The sequence below is a fragment of the Sorex fumeus genome, unplaced genomic scaffold (genome assembly GCF_029834395.1).
Source record: "Sorex fumeus unplaced genomic scaffold, SorFum_2.1 ptg000061l, whole genome shotgun sequence".
Lineage (NCBI taxonomy): Eukaryota > Metazoa > Chordata > Mammalia > Eulipotyphla > Soricidae > Sorex > Sorex fumeus.
Window position 1 is genome coordinate 55,474,853 of NW_026606118.1, and position 20,959 is coordinate 55,495,811.

The window sequence follows — 20,959 nt, forward strand, 5'->3', positions numbered from 1 at the left end:
GGGGGCGCGCGCGGGCTCTGCGGGGGATGCTGGCGGGGCTGCCCTGGGCCAGGTTCTGCAGGGAAGACGCCCCGAGGCAACGACTTGTTGCTCTGCGGGCAGGCGGCGTGGAAGGCGGCACGTGACGGCTGCGTTCAGCCCGAGGGACGGGCGAGAGTGGGGTGGGGGGCGGAGGGCCGGGGGCGAGGCCCCCGGGGCAGGGATGCCCCAAGCCCGCTTATCTGGGCTGCTGGTCAGTGTCTCCGAGTTGTTTCGAGTCCGGGAAAAGTCCAGCGAGACTGTTTAGCAGGGTGAGCGTCCAGCCGCTTGTCAGGCTCTGCGCAGTCAGAGAGTGTGTGTGTGTGTGTGTGTGTGTGTGTCTGCGCAGTCAGTGTGTATGTGTGTGTGTGTGTGTGTGTGTGTCTGCGCAGTCAGTGTGTGTGTGTGTGTCTGTGTGTGTGTGTGTGTCTGCGCAGTCAGTGTGTGTGTGTGTGTGTGTGTGCTGGTTTGGGTCTCCCGGGTTGAGAAATCCCAGGTTGGAGAATGATTGACCTTGTTGTGTCTAAGTTTAAAAACAAACAAACAAACAAACAAACAAACATGAGGCTGGAGCAATAGCACAGCAGGTAGGGCGTTTGCCTTGCACGAGGTCCACCCAGGTTCGATTCCCAGCATCCCATATGGTCCCCCGAGTACCGCCAGGAGTGATTCCTGAGTGCAAAGCCAGGAGTAACCCCTGTGCATCGCCGGGTGTGACCCAAAAAACAAAAACAAAACAAAACAAAACAAAAAAAACCAAACAACAACAAAAAAAAAACCAAAACAAACCAGAGTGGCCCGAGTGATAGCACTGTCAGGAGGGCGTTTGTTTAAACAACAACAAAAAAAAACCAAAACAAACCAGAGTGGCCCGAGTGATAGCACTGTCAGGAGGGCGTTTGTTTGCCTTGTCCGCGCCGACCCCAGGTTCCATCCCTTGCACCGTGTATGGTCCCCCTGAGCCCGCCAGGTGTGATCCCTGAATACAAAGCCTTGAGTATTTCGTGCCCCCCCCCCTCAACCCCCAAGCATAACCAAAAAAGAAGGCACCCCCCAGAGATAGCACCAGGGGTCAGCTTGCTCGTGCGTGCGGCCCACCCAGGAAAGCCCAGGGACCACCAGGAGAGACTCTTGAGCATTTGAATTCCCAAGCACAGCACCGTTCCCCAGCCCCAAACTGGAACTGGGTGTTACCCCTAAAATTAGGACGTTCAGGGACCGGCTAGATAGTAGTAGTACCTCAACAGGTGAGGCGCTGGCCTTGCACGCGCTGCTGACTCGGATTCTGTCAGCCTTAAGGTTCCCCAGCACCACCACAGGAGTGATCCTGGAGCACAGAGCCAGGAATAAGCCCTGAGCACCACTTGGTGTGTTTCAGTACACTCGCCTGCGGACCCCCACCTCGCTCACCCCCACCTGCCCAAAATTAGGACACTTGGTCTGACAGTTGAGAGCGTATTTATATTAAGTAGTATTTAATGACATTCGAATGACCCTGCCCAATTTAAATGTGAAGTCTAGAGTTTTCGAAATAAGTGCACGGTTAATCAATAAGTGCACGGTTAATGGGGGGGGGGGGAGGAGAGGAAGTAGTGTCAATGTATATGAGGGATAGAACTTTGAAAGTGGAATTGAGAGTCCTGCTTTCATGGAATTTCTGTTGAATGTTTCAGAGAGCTCCAGTTTGACCGGGGAGGAGCAGTTCCTGAAAGGGATTTGCAAAGATATCTAGCTAAGGTCTCTCTGGGTATATTCAAGATTCAGGCATACTAGGCCAAGAAATTCCTTTCCTGATGGAAGTGTTCTGTAGTATGTTAATCACAGAGCTCAGGAGTATTTGAGATGAGGTTGATGCAGTGGACGAACTTAATTTTAAATTTCATTTATCTTAATTTAAATATAATTATCAACATCTGACTAGTGACTCCTCCGCCCCTCTCGGAGAGCCCGGCAAGCTACTGAGAGTATCTCGCCCGCTCGGCAAAGCCTGGCAAGCTACCCGTGAGTCTCACGATGGAGACGTTACTGGGCCCGCTGGAGCAAATCGATGAACAACAGGAGGACCGTGACTAGTGGCTATCAATCATACTGGATAGCATGGGTCTAGAACCTGGACTTTGAGATATCATCCAGTTTATTTATTTCCTTTTTGGCTTTTGGGTCAAACCCTACAATGCTTAGGGCTTACTCTTGGCTTTGTGCTCAGGGGTCATTCCAAGCATCACTTGGTGACTCTATGGGATGCTGGGGATTGATCCTCGTCAGCAGGGTGTAAGTCAAGCATCCTATCCACTGAACTATTTTGAGCCCCCATCCATACCGTTCTTCATGGAGTTATAATTCAGAGAAGTCAAGACTTGGAACATTTATTGCCTTAGGGAATCATAATTACATTTAAATAATGCCTTTCATTCAAATACGATAGTTCAAAGCATGGGTCTGTTAATCGTTATTTACAGCTTGACAAATTAAAGCATTCTTTTGGCTCCTAGGTTTTACAGCTAATGCCAGATTGAGTTTAGAGAGCACAATATTCACTGAGTTTCCTTGACTCCTTAGTGTACTGCATTTTTATCATGAATTTCCACTATCTTTAACTATTTTGCTTCTTAGGGTAAATTCATTAGTTATTTTCTTCCTGAAAGTTTTTCCATTGAAAAATGGTGCTTCTGAGACTTTGTAAAATAATGCAGTTTGATGAATTATCTTAGTGATCTTTATCATTGGGGTATTTGGGAAGTAGTGTAGTGGTTATCATTTAAAAGTTTTGAAGAAATCTGAGATTTGGTGATATTTTTACAGGATCACTCTGTTTCAGGCAGATATTTATAAATACAATTTTGAAAATAAAAGTAAAAAAAAACCCTCTATATAAATAGCTCCCTTGACTCTAGACTTATATCTGTAAAATGGTGTCCTTGGTCTCAAGATGAAGATGATTGTTCAATCTAGAACAAAAACTAAAATCTCATGAACTTAGGGTGTTGGGAAAATATCCCAGTGCAGACGTGGGTAGGGTGACTATATATTTCACCTTTTATGGAACATTCATGGATTAGAACCTCTTTGTCCCAGCATAAGTTTTTGCATACTTAAGTAATACTTGAGAATTCTGGATTAATATGTAAAGTGATCTGTGCTTTAAAGCCACTGGTAATTTAAAATTTTGCTTTTCTCCATATGTCTTGGGCTGTTTTTGTTACTTAAAAAAAAAAAGAGAAATTATTGTTGACCACATGTGAAGGTTCATGGGCACTTGTGTGGTGATGTGCATAAGCTTTGTACATTAATCCGACAAACACTTGCATTATAATCACATTACCTAAACTGTAACACAAATTTAAAAGTTGTTGTAACCTAACATTTATTGATTTATAGATCTGGGAGGAATAAAATTTTTAAGCTGTATGTGGCTGGAGAGATAGTACATTAGGGTAATCTGCTTGCCTCACACGTGGCTAACCTAGGTTCTGTTCCCAGCACCTCATATGGTACCTTGAGCTTGCCAGGAGTGAACTAGGAGTAAGCCTTTGACACTGTTGGGTGTGGTCCCAAGCAGAGAAATTTTAAGCTGCCTAGTGGAATGGTGGAAAGAAGAGTTAGTTATTGGGGCTGGAGAGGTAGTAGGGGATCAAATCACTTGCCTTGCATGTGGCTAACTGAGGTTTGATCCCTGACACCATATAGGATTCACCAGGAGTGACCCCTAAGTACAGAGCCTAAGTAAGCTCTGAGCACTGCAGGGTTTGGACTGAAAACCCAATATTCCCTTCTGCCCGAGCCATCCCTACCATCCCCCACCCCAAACACACCTAATTCTAAAAATAAAAAAAAAATTCTAAAAAATTCTTATTTGTGCTCTCAGTTAAGGGCATAACTTTTTTTGAGCCTCAGTTTCCTCATTGGTAAAATGGAATTATAGTAGATTCTTGAACAGCATGGGACTAAAGGGCGTTTCGTGAAGATGGAGGTCTGTGTTTTCAGCTCACCCAGGCTTTACTGTTGGTTCCTTGATAGTTGAGGAGTATTTCTTTCTTGGAGCCATTTGAGATGGAGGATACTAAAGTCGGAGGATGTTCAAGTCATTTAGAGTTCACCCTCTTTATTTTTGGATTCTGCACCTGGAATTTCAGTCAGCCAACATTTGCAGAGGTTGAATCAATGAATGGTTTCTATCATCTGACCTCGAAAACAATCCTTGTGTAAGTGGACCCACATAGTTCAAACTGGTGTTCAGTGATCCTCTGTAGTATTGAACCTCAGAAACTTTAAATGAGAAAGAGTTATATAAGTTATTTTCTTCACAAATAACTGAATACTAAATTGGTCTTATCTCATTGTGTCTAAGCCGTTATTGGCCCTTAAATTTGCAGAAATTATTGTATAGTTTGTGACACCACCGTGAGTACAACAGACACCATTACTTAAGATAATTCTCTCAGGGAAATACAATATGTCACAGTAATGGTGTCTTATTAAGCTAGTTGTACCACTTTCTTTACCTAAACATAGGACTGCCAAGCGAGAACCTGCGTTGTTGTGGGCATTTGATATGTTCCATGCAGTTGATATGTTCCATGCATGTTTTAAATACTATGTCATTTATTTATCCAAACATCATTCTCACTTAATTGGTGATACTAATAGAGTTCTTATTTCCTTGACTGGAACTGTCAGGTTTCTATTTTTGTTTTTTAAATTCTACTGCTACTGAGATCTGTTTGATAGTTATTACATATTAATGATTATATAAGGCAATGAATACAAAAATAGTATGCTGACATGTAGTATATAGTACTTAAAAAAGTTAAAAACTGGCAGTTGAATTCACAGGGCAGTAAATTGAAATAATTTATGTTAATGTACTTTATATATACTTATTTTTGGTTTCTGGACCACAACCCATGGTGCTCAGGGCTTACTCTGGGCTCTGCACTCAGGGATTACTCTTGGCAGGCTTGGAGGACCAAACCCAGGTCAGCCACCTGCAAGGCAAGTACAGCTACCTGCTGTACCATCTCTCTGGTCCCTATGTGAATGTATTTTATAAATTGTTAAGTGCTATACAAATATGACATTAAAAATTCTAAGTGTTTTGCTGTTTTTAAATACTACCGAGGTATAGTATGTTTCAGCTTATGTTGTTTTTCTGAATTTTTAAAATTTTAAAAATACTATCGATCATTATCACTGGAGCGATAGCACAGTGGTAGGGCTTTTGCCTTGTGCGCAGACAGCCCGGCTGAGCCGGGTTCGATTCCTCCGCCCCTCTCGGAGAGCCCAGCAAGCTACTGAGAGTATCTGCAGGGCAAAGCCTGCCAATATGCCAAACACAGTAACAAGTCTCAAGATGGAGATGTTACTGGGCCCGCTCGAGCAAATCGATGAACAACGGGAGGACAGTGTTATATATATATCAATCATTATATTAGGCTCAGAATATTCATGTTTAATGAGAATCTGAAATTTATTTCCTTTTGGCTTTTGGTGCTCAGAAATTTATTTCCTTTGGTCCTGTGCTCAATTTTGGCTGAACTCGGGGACCATATGTAGTATCGGGGATAGAATTTAGTTCGGCTGTGAGCAAGGCCTTACTCACTGTCCTACCTCCTTGGCCCCTGAAATAAGTTTTTAAGAAGCTGTCCTGTTGTTTGAATTCTTCAGTTCTTATTGTCTTTATTTTCATCATCATCACCCGAGTGCACTCTGTGTACCAGACACTGTCCTAAGCATGAATTTATATGCATTATTACATACAGCCTCAGAGAGGAGTATTTTTAATCTCCATTTTAAAGATGAAGGAACTGAGACAGGGAGGTGATGTGACTTGCCCAAGGTCACATGGTATTTTTTAGAGCCTGTATTTGAACTCCAGAGCCCATTGTGAGTTGGTTTAGGCAGGTATTTCACAACAAAGTTCACTATGACAAACACATTGTGGAGGTCTCGTGAGTTAATTATAATCAACTTTTATTTGTATGTTCCTTGTGGTATAGTAGAAAGAACTCTGGACCAGGAGTCAGGGGACCTCAGTTTAGTCCCAGTTGTATCACTAAATAGTGATGTGTCCTTGGGCAGTTCAAGAAACCCCTCTGGACTTCAGTTTCCTCACCTGAAAAAATGAGGGATTTGGATGAAATTAGTGATTTTCAAACTATAGTTCGGAACCTCATACGTATTGGTCCCCCTCCCGCCAATTTGTATCGTTACACTTTTGTCATAATTGTTTATCCGTCTGCCTAAGATTTACTTCTAAGCATAGAATTACTGACTTATTAAAGCCACCGGCTTGAAGAATAACTCACTGCCAAGTGTCTGATGACTATTTATATAACTTCACAGTAATTTCACATCACACTGACTTCTCACTTAATATCCTTGATAGATTCTTGGAAATTGCAACTTTAAGTTAAGTAATTTATTATGTTGTCATTTCATAGTTTCCTCTGGTTTAGTTTTTACCTCATCAACTTTTTAAACAAGCAATCAAGTTATCTGAGGACTTGCTGTATTTTAGTGTTAAGGGAGATAGGCAACTTTCTTGAGGGGAAAAACAGTGTAGCAGTAGAATGAAAGAATATTGGTGAATTAGAAAAAAATGTAAATATAGATGGGCCGAATCTTTTGACTTATCAGCTGCCTAGGTCAAAGACTGCTTTTTGTCATACGCAGAAGTGTGACCATTTCTTTTTTTTTTTTCTTTTTGGGTCACACCCGGCGATGCACAGGGGTTACACCTGGCTCTTCACTCAGGAATTACTTCTGGTGGTGCTCGGGGGACCATATGGGATGCTGGGAATCGAACCCGGGTAGGCCGTGTGCAAGGCAAACGCCCTACCCGCTGTGCTATTGCTCCAGCCCAGTGTGACTGTTTCTTAACCATTGCTACTTTGTTACTCAGTTCATGCCACTTTTTCTATGCAGCTTTAGTACTTTCCTAACTGGTTTCCTTACTTTACCATTACTTTCTTGCAGTCTATTCTTATAACACTCAAATTCTTTTCTTTATTATTATTTTTTGTATTTTTGGGCCATAGCAGGCTCTGCTCAGGACTTCCTCCCGTGTCTGTGCTCAGGGATCACTCCTGGTGGTTCCTGGGAACCACAATGGGATGCTGGGGATTGACCCAGTCAGCCACATCAGCCACATGCAAGTCAAGGCCGTATGTATATTAATTTCTGTATTCTCTTACTGCCCCCGCCAATTCTTTCTGTTTTATTATTTTTTAATGGGTTTTGGATCACACCGGGTTCTACTCAGGGCTTACTGCTGGTTCTATGCTCAGACATCACTTCTGACGGGGGACCGTAACCAGGGATTCTTAACTGACATGACCAAGGTTTCAATGTCTTCCAGTCCATGGCAGTGCTGGGGACCACACCTGGTGGTGAGCAGGAGCCACACCATGTGTGTTAGAGGACCATGTAGGGCATGGACATGTTTCTACACCCCTCAAGTATCTCTTTGGCTCCAGGAGCTTCTGCATAAAGTATCATATTTAGGACGAACACTCTGGATGTCATATGCAGAATTTGTTAGAAAACTAGGACATGGAATTCAAAAGATTCTGTGTTAGATATTGATTAATGTAAAATTGGAAGAGAAGGTATTGATTTAGAATTTCTTTTTAATTTTTATTTATTTTTGGGTCATACACTATTGTGCTCAGGGCTACTCCTGGCTCAGGGATCTCTCTTGGTGGTGAAGTGTCAGGGACGACTTGAAGTGGGCTTGACTGCATACAAGGCAAACCTTGGCTCTGTACTAACTTTCTCATTCCTAGAATTGCTTTTTTTTTTTTTAAAGAAAAGATGCTAAAAACCAGAATGCCTGTGTAGAGGAACAAGAGCATAAAAAAATGCATTGGCTTTTTTTTTTTTTTTTAAAAACTATCTGTAACTTCAGAAGTGTTGTTTCTCTGATAGAACTTGGGATGTTAGACTAGGAACAGGTTTGGTGGAGAAAATGCCAGGAAATTACTTCATATATTTCAGAGAGGAGCTTTTCTGTCTATGAAGCATTTGTTAATTTGTACTAAAATAGTGGCATGAATTTAGAGCACTGCTAAAGGACCTGTCATTTTGGGTGTTTCCTAGGTTAATTATGATCAAACTGATTTGGGTTAGGAAGTAGTTATTTCTATTATAGGTAGCTAAAAATATATTTTGGCTGGGACCACACTCATAGGTGCTTGCAGGCCAGAGCTACTGTCAGTGAGGCTTACTTCTGACAGTGCTTGATCCATGAGGATGCTCTTGGGAGTACCAGGACCACAACTGATGGCACTCTGGAGACTGTGGTGTTGGGATAACACTCTGAGCCTTGTGTTTATGAGTGATGTGTAGTACCACTTGAGCCTTACCCAAGGCTTGGTTCTAGTAGGTTTTTATCATTTTTTTGTAGGTGCTATGCCCAGTGGTGCTCTAAAGAGCACACTGGTGATACCTGTAGGTTGGACACTTGGCCAGTGGTTTTCTGTGCAGCCAGGGAATGAACTTAAGGCCTTATACATATTAGGCACATGCTCTACCACTTAAGCCCTATCCTGGGTCTGTTGTAGTTTTTAAGAAAAATAATTGCTCTTTAAATGGTAAGGTAGCCTATTTATTTTAGATCACACTTATTTGGTATGCGTACCTTAATTATTTTGAAGTACTTCTGCTGTTTTTCAACTCTAATCTATAGGCAGTTTGGGTTTGATAATAAGTTACCTGTTATTTTCAAACTGCACTTCAGTATTTGTTTTTAGATTGTAATATGTTTTATGTCTCAGTATAGCTGTCCATTAATTGCCTGGCTATGGCTAGTCTTCCTCTTAGATCATAGTATCTTGAGTATTAATTATCTCAAGCTCATTCCATTGGATATGTATGCCTATAAATGTCGGTAGACTATTACTTAATGATCAGTGATGTGTTTTTCATGATTATTATCACATTCATTTGTTCTTTCATCCAGCATATAACCTGAACATCTGCCACTTCAGGTTGGATTCCAAAATTACATATTGAATTCCAAAATTACAGATTGGATTCCAAATTTACAGATAAAGTGGTTGGATTCCAAAACATCTGCCTCATAAGGTTGGATTCCAAAATTACAGATTGGATTCCAAAATTACAGATAAAGTGGAGTTCATGCCCAATTCAATCAGCCTAATCAATGGCTGAATAAATAGCAATACTCCTACATTTAAAAAAAAATTACAGATAAAATAGTGTGTATGCTTTTAAATAGTTTGAACATGAAGAAATAGTTTTACTGTGCTTGGATGGTTAGTTAAATATGCTAGACAATGATTTTAAAGTTACTCAGATAGTTTTGGAAAACTATTTTGATTAAAAAGATAAATTATGTGTGAATCCTGTTGCCTGAATTATTCATTTCACTTTTTTTAGAAGATAATTAAATGGACCCCTGAGTTTTATACTTTCCAAACTCCACTTGAAATGGAATAGAGGTAAATATATTGAAATTGACCTTGTTATTCCAAGCACAAGGTATAGGAATTTTAAATTTTTTATACATTTTAATTTTTTTTTAAAATTCTCAGTGATTGATTAGTTAGTATATTTTCACAGGAGGAGAAATTCTGATCATGCTCTGAGTTTGTTATTTTTAACAACAGAACTAAAATGCAGTGTATAATAGCATTGGCTTAACCATAATTGCTTCCTGCCTTTGGAGTTCTATGAAAATGAAAATGTTCTGATTCTAACAGTCACATATTATGTGGGAATTTTCCATTATGAATGATTAGGGCCGAAACTCTGTAGATGCTTAGAATAGTTAAGCAAGTCCTTGAAGAAATAAAGTTCCAATCTTTTAATATATAGGTAGACTGATTCAGTTAACAGCATGATGTTTTTGGGATGCTGTAATTAGTAGAAAGTTTTCCAATATTTGAGATATTTAAAAAGTTTATTTTGTTTTTATTTATTTAGTGGTGGGAGTTGGGGGTGGTTTGAGCCACACTTAGTGGGCTTGCTCTTAGCTCTTTGCTCAGGAATCACGTTAGGTGGTGCTCAGTGGGTGATATATCATTAAAGCCAGGATTGACCATATGTAAGGACTTTACTCTTGTACTATTTGTCTGTCCCATCTTTGGAGTATTTTAAGGAAAGGTGTTTCATAATATATATTTTTTATTTGTCGTAGTCACCAAAAATAAAGTTCTAAATAGAAACTGAGTACTATATCATTATGTGTTTGTTTAATTCACATTATGATATATCATTTTTCTATGGTTAACACTTTTTATTGTGGTATTTTATAAGGAAAGGAGTGTATTTCTTAATTTCATTGTTTTGAATGAAAAGATTTTAGATTTCCTTCTTTGGAATAGGATTTTGAAGGTGTGATAGAGTATTGATTATTGGTTGTATGAGCTGGTTTAAATAGTATTAATCAGAAATGAACTCACTCTGGGTTCACATTTAAACTATGGCATGTTGAAATAATCTAGATCTCCATCTGCACATCTGAATTCATTTTGTAAAATATGGCAAACAGCTGCATTTCAATTGAAAGCTAAAACAACTGCAGGACATTAACCCATTGAGAAGATTACAGTAGGTTTTCAGTTCCATGTTAACTGTATTTATTAGAGAAAATTGACTTGAGTGCTTCTGCTTTTAACCAATCTTTTTTTTCTTAATGTCTTGGAGAAAGGAAATAAAGCATTGGAATGATTGGACTTTGATGTGTAAAGAAGTTAATGTCTACAGAAGTTAATTATCTAAATCATCAAGTAAAAAGTGGGTATGGGAAATAATTATTTTAAAGATTCTAATGAGCTATTAGCTCATCATGTCAAGAAAAATGTTATTCACCTGTTTGATTTAAAAATTAAATAGCTTGACTCTGAAAGGATGATCGTGGTTACAGTAAACTAAGATTGGGACCTTTTACCTCTTACCAATAAATACTCTTTATGTGAAACATTTGTATAAGGGGGGGCAACTGAAGAAAGCTGTGGTTTTAATATGAATTTACTGAAATGTCTTTTCTTCAGAGAGCATTAAGGCAGGATGACTGACTCTACAAAATGAAAAATGGGCAGATGGCTCAAGCAATGTTATAATACCTTTGGCCACATGATAATCCCACAGAATGGCATGTCTTCAAATTTGATGAGTCAGTAAATGATGTTTTGGGAGGGTGCTGCAGTTAATATATAATTTCCAAATTGAACATTTTCTCCAGGGTATATCTTTGTTGGTAGGGATGCACTCTCCTCTTCCCTGCTTTCTCTAGAAACAGGAAACCACTGTTTCTAGAGAAAGGCCAGTTCCTTTTTATCATTTATCCTGATTCTGCAGGACTGTTCCTGAATTTGGTTTCCTGTTTCTCCCCAATAATGGGTTAACTTTTTTTTTTTTAAATCTGAATTTGAAACGTAATGTTTTCCCCCCATTGTAGGAAAAAGTAGTACTATTCCAAAAGTGTTGGCGAGGAAATAGAACACAATATAGGTTAAAAAAAATAGTAATGGGTCAGGTAATAGTAGAGGTTAAGGTGCATGCCTTGCACGTGGCTGACCTTGAATTCATCCCCAGCACCGCATGGTCTGAGCATCCCCTCTCCCTGCCCCAGACTCAAACCCCAAACCAAAAAGAGCTGATAATCAGTGCTGGGGATGTGACTCAAATGCTTAGCGTGTATGAAAGTCCCTGACATTGGTCCCTGGCCCTGTATGGCCTCCTGGAGCAGTACTGTGAGTGACCCTTGTATAGAGCGATTGTGGGGCAGTGTGTGTGTGTGTGTGTGTGTGTGTGTATGTGTGTGTCTGTGGAGGTTGTTAGCTTTACATTAGATTCTTAACGTGTTTTAGTATTTGTTTTTCTGTTTTTTTTTTTTTTGACCACCCCTGACTATCCTCAGGGCTTACTCTTGGTTCTGTGCTCAGGGTTCACTCCTGGCAGGACTCGGGGCTATTTGTGATGCTGTCATTACTGCAACAGTTGGCCCAGCTTATACAGTGTTGGTTGTTTGCATGGCACCGTCCGTCCCTCTCTGCTATCACTCAGGCTCAGAATTATTCAATACGAATGGAGGTTTCCTTTTCCTCTTTCTCTATTTTGCATTTCATCTAGTGTTTTTGGCCTGGTTCTTTGGGCCCACAGATTTTCTCACATCTTATGTAAGTCAGGGTTTTGCTCCTGCTCCAGAGGGGTAGTAAGGTCATTCACAAACAGTTGGTGTACTTCTTGTGTGGTATTTCTGTCTTGTTGCCTTCCTATGGCTTACCTCAGGCAATAGTATGTACTTTTTTTTTTAGTTTTCAGTGTGGAACTTAGCTTTCCCTTGTCACCCTTGGTGATGCCCTTTTTGTCATATTTTATTAATTTTAGTGTCCTTTACCCATTGGAGTGGTCAGATTAGAGGGTTGTGTTAAGATAAATTTGGCAGCAATATGGAAAGTAAACTGAGATAGACCGTTGGTATAATAGAGGCCGTAAAGGACCCAGGACAGTAAAAAAATGATAGGAAGGATATAAGAAACACGATAAAACAATGTAGAGTTACATAATCATGGTAGAATATTTATGTTTTGCTTAAAATTAGATAGAGTAGGAGAGATAATTGAGATTTTGAGCTGGGTTGAATTACACTGAAGCATTTGTGAAAATACTTAAATTCCTTAAACTTTTGTGATTGTGAAATTAGGATAATTTAAAATTGTCGTTTTAGCAGATTGCATCCGTAACACTGTTTACTGAGTGCTTGGCTCATCTGACTCTTTGTACATACTAGTTTATTTAACCTTTACAGCAATCCTAAGAAGATGGAATTGTTTCCATTTTAGGAACAAAGAAACTGAAGCACAAAGAAGTATCCTCTTTTGCGGCCATACCTGGCTTTGCTTGGGGCTTACTCTGGGCTCTACACACAGGGATCACTCCTGTTGGGGGTTGGAGGTCCATATGGGCTGCCAGGGATTGACCCTGGGTTGACCAGATGCAAGGCAAGCACCTATCTGCCATACATTGCTCTGCCGCACATAGGAATATCTTGTCCAGAGTCTTATTCAAAGGGTAGAGTTGGGATTTGAATTAGTCGAAGCATCACATGTCTATTTGATCTATCACTGCCCTTTCAGAAGAAAAACTTGCTCAGCCCCTTCCTGACCCTCAGGATCTACCGTTTTTGAATCCAACACACCTTAAGAGCTCCACCCTTTCTCTGAATCATTTGAGGTCCCTTTAGCAGGGTGGTATTTCTTTGGAAAGGAGACTTAGGCAGTGACTCCTGACCCCTGAGTGACTAGATTACTGTAAAGCTCTAACCAGATCACTATAAGGGTCTCGTTATTGGTATATTTTATCATATGTTCCTAATTGCTTAATTCCTCTTTAGAATCTGCAAAGTATTTTCATCTAAAAATCATAGTATTGTAAAGTTCACATAAATGTGAAATACTAGGTAACACTTACTGAACACATAGTGTAGAGCAATGATTTACTTTATTCTAATGTTAAATTCACTAACTGTTGCTTATGGAATCCATAAGCATTAAGAAAAGATGACAAATATTAGAATTTATCCCATTATGCATCAACTAAATTTTATTGGGGGAAATAGTCACATTTTGATTTGATTTATTTTTGCTTTTTGGGTCACACCCAGCGATGCTCAGGGGTTACTCCTGGCTCTGCACTCAGGAATTATTCCTGGTGGTGTTTAAGGGACCAGATGGGATGCTGGAAATCAAACTTGAGTCGGACGCGTGCAAGGCAAATGCCCTACCAGCTGTACTATTGCTCCGGCCGCAATAGTCACATTTTGAATTGATGTTAAATACCATAATGATAAATGTACAATAAATGATCACAGTGTTACACTTCTAATCTGCTGATTTGCTTTATTTTTATTCGTGTTGTAGGCTCGGTCAATGGAAAATGAGTATACTTTTAATTTTTTATCTAAGATCTCTTCTTCAAAAATTTTTTTTTGGTTGTTGTTTTGTTTTTGGCCACACCCAGTGGTGCTCAGGGCTTAATCTTGGCTTTATACTCAGAGTCACTACTGGCAGGGCTCGGGGATCACTCCTCACGGGGCTTGGGGCACCATATGAGATGACAGGGATTGAATCTGGGTTCTCTCTACCCTCTCTATGGAGTTGTCTGTGTTTAAGGCAAGCACCTTATCCCCTTTACTATCGCTGTGGCCCCAGATCTCTTCTTATTTGGAACCTCCATATGGAAGATAGAAAAATCAGTTTAGTTTTGGATAAACCTGGGTTTGGGTATGGGCTCTCAGGGGCTACTAAGAGCTACCTGAAGAACTTCTAGTGAATCTTTGCACTTATGGGAACTGATTTTCAAATCCACCGAGGACCAAGTATTTATCTCTTCCATTCATTAGAAAAAAAATACTGAAATGTTCATCACTCTCAGCACTTTTGTTTGTTTTGTTTTGGGGCCACACCGGTGACTCCTGCCTCTGTACTCCCGGATCACTCCTGGTGGTGCTTAGGAGACAGTATGAGGTACAGGGGATCCACCTCTGGTAGGCCTCGTACGAAGCAAACTTCTTAATACTGTCCTTCTGTACCCAGTTGAGTAGTTTTTAAAATATTTTATCGGACCATCTTTTTATCTTAGAATTTTATTTTAATAAGCAACAGTAAATATAAACCAATTGGATTTACATAAAATCAATGAAAATTTCCTCTGAGTAATTTATAATTGCTTCTGGTTTTCATATCTTTATGGCTTAACCTTCCCTTTTTTTTTTTTTTTAAAGATGAATAATGCTGCAGCCAGCCCAGTGTCCACTGCCACTTCAAGTAGTGGGCGAAGTACAGGAAAGTGTATAAGCTTTGCGGCAGAATTGCAGAGTATGATGTAAGTATGTCTGTGCTGTGCATCTCACTGTTATTTTAAGTGCTCTTATGTTGATCAAAGACAAAGACACAATCTATGAAAATTAGAGTCCAGAAAGATCGATTAATGGGTTGTGTGCTTACTTTGCATGTGGGAGGCCCTGGTTTGATCCCCGGGACTGCAGATGTTTCCCCCAAGCACTCACTGCTGGGGGTGACTTCAGAACACCAGGTGTGACCCAGATAAACAGAACAGCAACAACAGAATAAACATTAACTTGGGAACTGGTGCTTCGTGATATAAAAATGAACTAACACTTTTGTTGGTGGTGTTGGGGACCAAACCCAGGCCCTCAAACATGGAAGAAAAGTGAGCTTCATAACCCTGACACTTTTGGAAACCTTTTAAATTGCCATATTCACAAGAAACAGAAATAATAAAATGGTATTTTGGTTTAAATGGTATAATGGTACATAAAAATTTAGGATTAGCTTCTGAAATAAACGGTCATGTGAATAATTATCATCCCAAATTTGTGTTCTGGATTAATACTAATTTAGTTTTAGGTTTAGAAAATTTGTTTTTGACAGTTTGAAATGTTTTCATAAATAAGTTCTCTGTGCCAAACGTTAAAGTTCTGTGAACCTGACTTAGTTTTTAGTTTTGATAGTATTTAAAATCACGGTATTTCTGAATGAGGAAAAAAACTTAAGAGTATGTAAAAAGTTAATTCAGTTACTTAGTAGCTGCACAGTGATTAAGATTTTTTGGGAAGCTTCTTTTCAGTTTGATTTCTAATAGCTTTGAATGAGACTATGTCTTCATATGATAGGATATAGCATTTTTTATTAAAATGTTCTATCATCACATATTAGTTCAGGAGACAGTTATTTTCATAAAGGTGTGAAACATGTTAGCTTTTACTTTTCCGTGGATGTATTATGGCTGTCTTACCATATAATTTTAAAAGACTGTTTCTGTTGAAGATTTTCCTCTTGTGACTGTATATTGATTGCCTCCGCTGTGTGAAACATCATTTTGCAAAGGAAAAATAAAATTGAGCATATAGCTAATACCTTAACCAACATTTTAAATAGATTGGGGATTCTTAAACTTTGTGGCTTGAAATTAAAATTGTGGCAATTAAAATTCCTTTGTTAATTACCAAAGACTTTAAGCTTATCTTTAATGCTTTGTTTATCTAGCTAGTATCTATTAATATTTATTATAGTTAATATGAAGAAATAAAAAAAGTTCATCTGAAAAATAATAGCCATATATACTTATATAAATGACATGCTTTATAAAGTAATACTCTAATACTTCTATTAGAGTAATACTCTAATAATTCAGAGCAGATGTGGCCCCCCAAACAAAATACCAATCAACCAACCAAACAAAAGAAACTGGTTGTGTAAGGTGATGAAATTCATTTTCTACAGGTTCTATTCATTCATTTACTTGGTATTTTATAAAGCTTTTAATTTCAGGGCTGTGCAGACAGCTCAGTTCTGAAATGTGTGCCTTGCATGTGTGAGACCCTGACTTTGCAAGGTTTGGTCCCCTGTATGCTGCTGGGCTATCGCTCCAGCCTGAGAGTATCTCGCCCACACAGCAGAGCCTGGCAAGCCACCTGTGATGTATTCGATATGCCAAACACAGTAACAACAAAATCTCCAATGGAGACGTTACTGGGCCTGCTTGAGCAAATCGATGAACAACGGGAGGGCCTTTACCTTTACCTTGTGCTGCTGGGGAAGCCCTCGTGGCCTTGAGCCCTGCTGGATCCAAGCAGCTCTGCATTGCTGGGCCTGAGCACTCAACTCTACAACAGAGTTGGACTGAATATCAGTTGGAAAGGCCTCTGCCCTCTCCTCAGCCCCTTTCCCCCATGTGTACCCCCGCATACGTTCCTGGGAATGTTCCACTGACACTCTCCCAATAAAAAGCTTTTTATTTACCCATTTTTCAAATTTATAAAATTAGAATAGTATAACAAAAACCCACTCTTGCATGTTATTTGGCTTTTACAAGAGTTGTGTTTTGGGGCTGGAGCGATAGCACAGCAGGTAAGGCGTTTGCCTTGCACATGGCTAACCCAGGTTCGATTCCAGCATCTCACATGGTTCCCCGGGCACCGTCAGGAGTAATTCCTGAGTGCAGAGCAGAAAGTAAGCCCTGTGCATCGCCGGGTGTGACCCAAAAAGCAATAATAAATAAATAAATAAAAGAGTTGTGTTTTGCCAGTTTCATTTAACCTTTATCTATATTCTCTAATCTTAAAATGAAATAATTCAAAGAAAATTCCAGAAACAGCATTTTAAACTTTGTGGAATTTAGTAAAATTGTTATTTGCTAATAGGTACAAGAAATGTTTATATTGTAAAGGTTGGCACACTACAGGCTCATGTCCATGAACTGCTTTTCAGACGAGGTTTTATTGGCTGTAGCTGCACTCGTTTAACTGTGACCTGTTGCTGCGTTCAGTAGAGTTTCAGTATCAGAGACAGACCAAATGCTGATAAAGCTGAACATGTTTAATATATGGTCTTTGACGGAAAACTTTGATAACCCTTGATTAATAGAAAGAGCTTTCTTTTTTTTTTTTTGAAAAAAAGAAGAAATAGCTTTCTGTAAGTTGAAGACAGTATACCCTTTTGTCATTTATACCGAATTAGTACATTTGATGGACTCCAGACTGCTTAAGAAAATGGAGAGAAAAATAAAAAGAAGGGATTTGGAAGACAGCTAAAATGGTGGAGATTGTGCCTAGTGCGTGTGTGGCCTTGATCAAAGCACTGCCAGGAGTGGTCCTCGGCCCAATTAGCATCACCACCTTGTGGCCCCCCTAAGAAGCAAAGCTAAATGAACACTAATTACTTCTGCAAACATTTTCTGAACTAATCCTAACTCAAGTTGGATTCAGAATACAAAAGTTATTGTGTGCCTACAGTTTAGAAGAAATGTATATTTCACTTCTTTAAGCTTCATAGAAAGGCTGACTCCTAATAGTTAACATTTACCACTGGTAGTCTGAAGTTTTTCTTTTTCCCTCTTGGATTCCCATATAAAACAGGAAGATCAGGTCAAAAGTAGGGAACCCGCAAGTCTGGGCTGGATCCTCAGCACCACATGACTTCCTGAGCATCACTGTTTCTAGCCCTTGAGATCCCTAACCACCATCGGGTGGCCTACTGGTTCCCAGTACCACAGTCCCGCAGAAGCATTGCATTTTTAGGCCTGAGCATTTAAATCTGAGCTTGGTTGCCTGACTTGGTAGCCAGTGGCTCTTGGGCACCCTGGGCACTGCCGGAAAGGTCCCGTCCATCCCTACCCCCGCTGCAGAAAAAGGGTTTCTTTTTGGTTTAGCACTATCATGTTGGTATATGTTTTAAGGTTTGACATTTGATTATTAAACAATAGAATCACTATACTTTTGATTGTTTATATGGTTTTAATGAGAAATTGCACATTTGAGTGTTTATATTTGCATTGTGCACTTTTATCCTCGAATTTCTACTTTTTTTTTTTTTTTTTTTTAAATTTTCGGCACTGATTTACAACACTGTCATTACTAGGATTTTCTTCATCCACTGTTCCAGTACCACACTCCCCAACAGAGTGTCTTTTTCTCTCCACCATTGTCTCAGGGTTCCCTCTTCAGTCTTCCTGTGAGCTTTTACAAATGAGACTTAATTAGCTTGTGTGTGTGTAGTGTGCAGTAATGAAGTAACGTGAAAGCCAAATATATTAGTTATTAGTAACATAAGTAGTGATGAGGTCTAGTTTTTCTAGTTGCTTCTGGCTGTGTTCAGGGCACCCTGCTATTCTCTGCTATTCTGGAGCTCCTACGTGCAAAACATACACTATTATCTACCTGACCTCTATCTAATCTTTTAAGTTTGAGTACATCAGTAGCGAAAATAGTGATTATGTTCTTTTGTACACTCAATGACATTTCATAACTTTGGACATAGATACAAATTTAAATTTAAATATTGTTAAATATTTAAATGTCCTTTGAGAGCACAGTTCCTATTATTTAAATTATACTGCAGTCTGTGTATTAACTTGTTTTACTTTTCTGTACAAAAGATCTACTTGGAATATTTCAAGTTTTATATTAATTTATGAATACATAACAAGGAGGAAGCTTTCAAATTATAATATAAATTTGGCCACAGTTTTTCCCAAAAGTGACTATATATATATATTATATATAGGAATTTAGAACATCAAAGAGACCATGTAACTCACAGTAGCCTATCATTTTTTTCAGAGGGAAGTAAGGATATTAAAAGCTGGTTAGGTCTGAATGAGTTAATGCATTGAAATAATGTGTCATTTTATAGATGTGACAAAAGAATTTGTATTTAAATATCAGTTATCTCATGAAAAATAACTAAAATTTTGAATTATGGTAGTCTCACTGTTAAAAATAAAAAAAATTTTCAGGGTCACACTTGGTGTTTGGGGTTTTCCTTCCTCATTGGTTTTTGGTTGTCATTGTGTCACAGTAAAGATTTGGGTGTGTTATGTTTGGGAACTTTGATTGGTTGGCTTTAAATGGTCGGTTTAGTATTAGATATATGTTCCATTTTGTGGACGATCAGCGTGATAACTAATTTGTGTTTGTTTCTTAAAAGCATTTTTTGGTGAGACTTGAGTGGTAAGGCTCTTGCTTTGCAGTGTAGCTGCCCCTGGTTTGATCCCTAGTGCCATTCATTGGCACCCCTGTCACCCAGGATCGGTTGGGGTCACTCCTGAGTATAGAGCCAGATACTGCTCTTGATCACCTCCGGGTCTGACTTCAAATCCCTCCCCTGAAAATCAGTGTTCTCTGTGAGAGGCTGGGACAATAGTGCATTTGGCTTACTATTTACTTCACATGTTGTGGCAACTTGGGTTCAGTCCTGGGCATCCCTATTGGGAATGTTCGTTTGTGACATTACACGATATATTGTACTTTGTCTTTCTGGGAGTTTCGTAACTTGTGAATGCGTTGTATTTCATTGTCATGCCAGCATGTCTAACTGAATATGTAGTATTACAGGTTTTCAGTTCTCATTTTCATGTAGTGAAACTTGTAAAATTTAGAGTAGCTATAAAGTTACTTTGTTACAGGGCCTGGAGAAACAAGGGTTGGAGAGTTAGTGTAGTCCTTAGGGAACTTGCCTTGCACGTGGCTAACTTGGGTCTGCTCCCCGACATTGCATATGGTTCCCCAAGCCTGTCAGGAGTGATTCCTGAGCGCAGAACCAGGAGTAACCCATGAGCATCGCTTGGTGTGACCCCCAAAAGTTATCAAAAAAAAAGTCGGTTACATATGTGCAGCTTTATTCACTTTTTAAAAATTGTGCTAAGATTTTGAATACGTGTTTCTTTTGTACCAAGTTAAAAATTGGATAAAAGTGGATGGGTTAGTACTGAAAATACCCCAGAAAATGGTTACTCATTTTGGGTAGGAAATTAAATTTTGATTTAATATTTGTTAAAATTGGATAAACTTAAAGTGCCTGTGATTATGTGTTTATTCCTTCTTCACAGTCAATTCCATTGAAATAGAAATGTGATTATACTGCTGAGCCACATTCCTGACCAGAGAAAAACTAGCCAAGGAATTTTAATGTAAAAGAGTGACTCATTTGAATTTTTACTGTTTGTTGAGTGCAAGGTGCCATAGCTAATCTGTAGCTCTTGGAGGCATAGTTCTGATGGTCTCTAGACCTGCGATGGGAGACAGCTAAGCAGTTTTACCAGGAGGAACTATTCTGTGTTGTGTGTTTGATGTTAATTTGGTAAATATAATAGGTTCTAAGTGTTACTGATAGCATGTAAAGAGTTTATGGCAACTCCCTTAGCTCTTCCTAGCTTCCCCTCCCTTTCTGCATAATAGAGCTTTAAGCATGCGTCAGCTATTTCATTAGATCAAAGTACTTGTTTTTATAGAGTGCTTTATAATCCCACCAGCAGTATGTTTATGCAGATGTGACCTGTTAGTACTGAGTAATGTATCATATATAGTATTTACATATCAATAACATTATATGTACACATATATTTTATTTTTTTCCCTTTTGCCCACATCCAGCAATACTCAGGGGTTACTCCT

At 39.2% G+C, this 20,959-nt stretch overlaps 1 protein-coding gene across 3 annotated transcripts in view; it reads left to right on the top strand.

Annotated features, from left to right (window-relative positions):
• The first annotated feature begins 14,765 nt into the window (after positions 1–14,765).
• Positions 14,766–20,959, top strand: part of SUPT3H (SPT3 homolog, SAGA and STAGA complex component) — a 468,323-nt gene continuing 462,129 nt past the window's right edge. For 2 of the 3 annotated variants that reach the window (XM_056125943.1, XM_056125944.1), the window contains exon 1: positions 14,768–14,868. In XM_056125943.1, the coding sequence (XP_055981918.1) occupies positions 14,768–14,868 (101 nt within the window). Of the gene's footprint in view, positions 14,869–20,959 lie in introns of all 3 variants that reach the window. The other variant, XM_056125945.1, reaches the window with a different exon arrangement.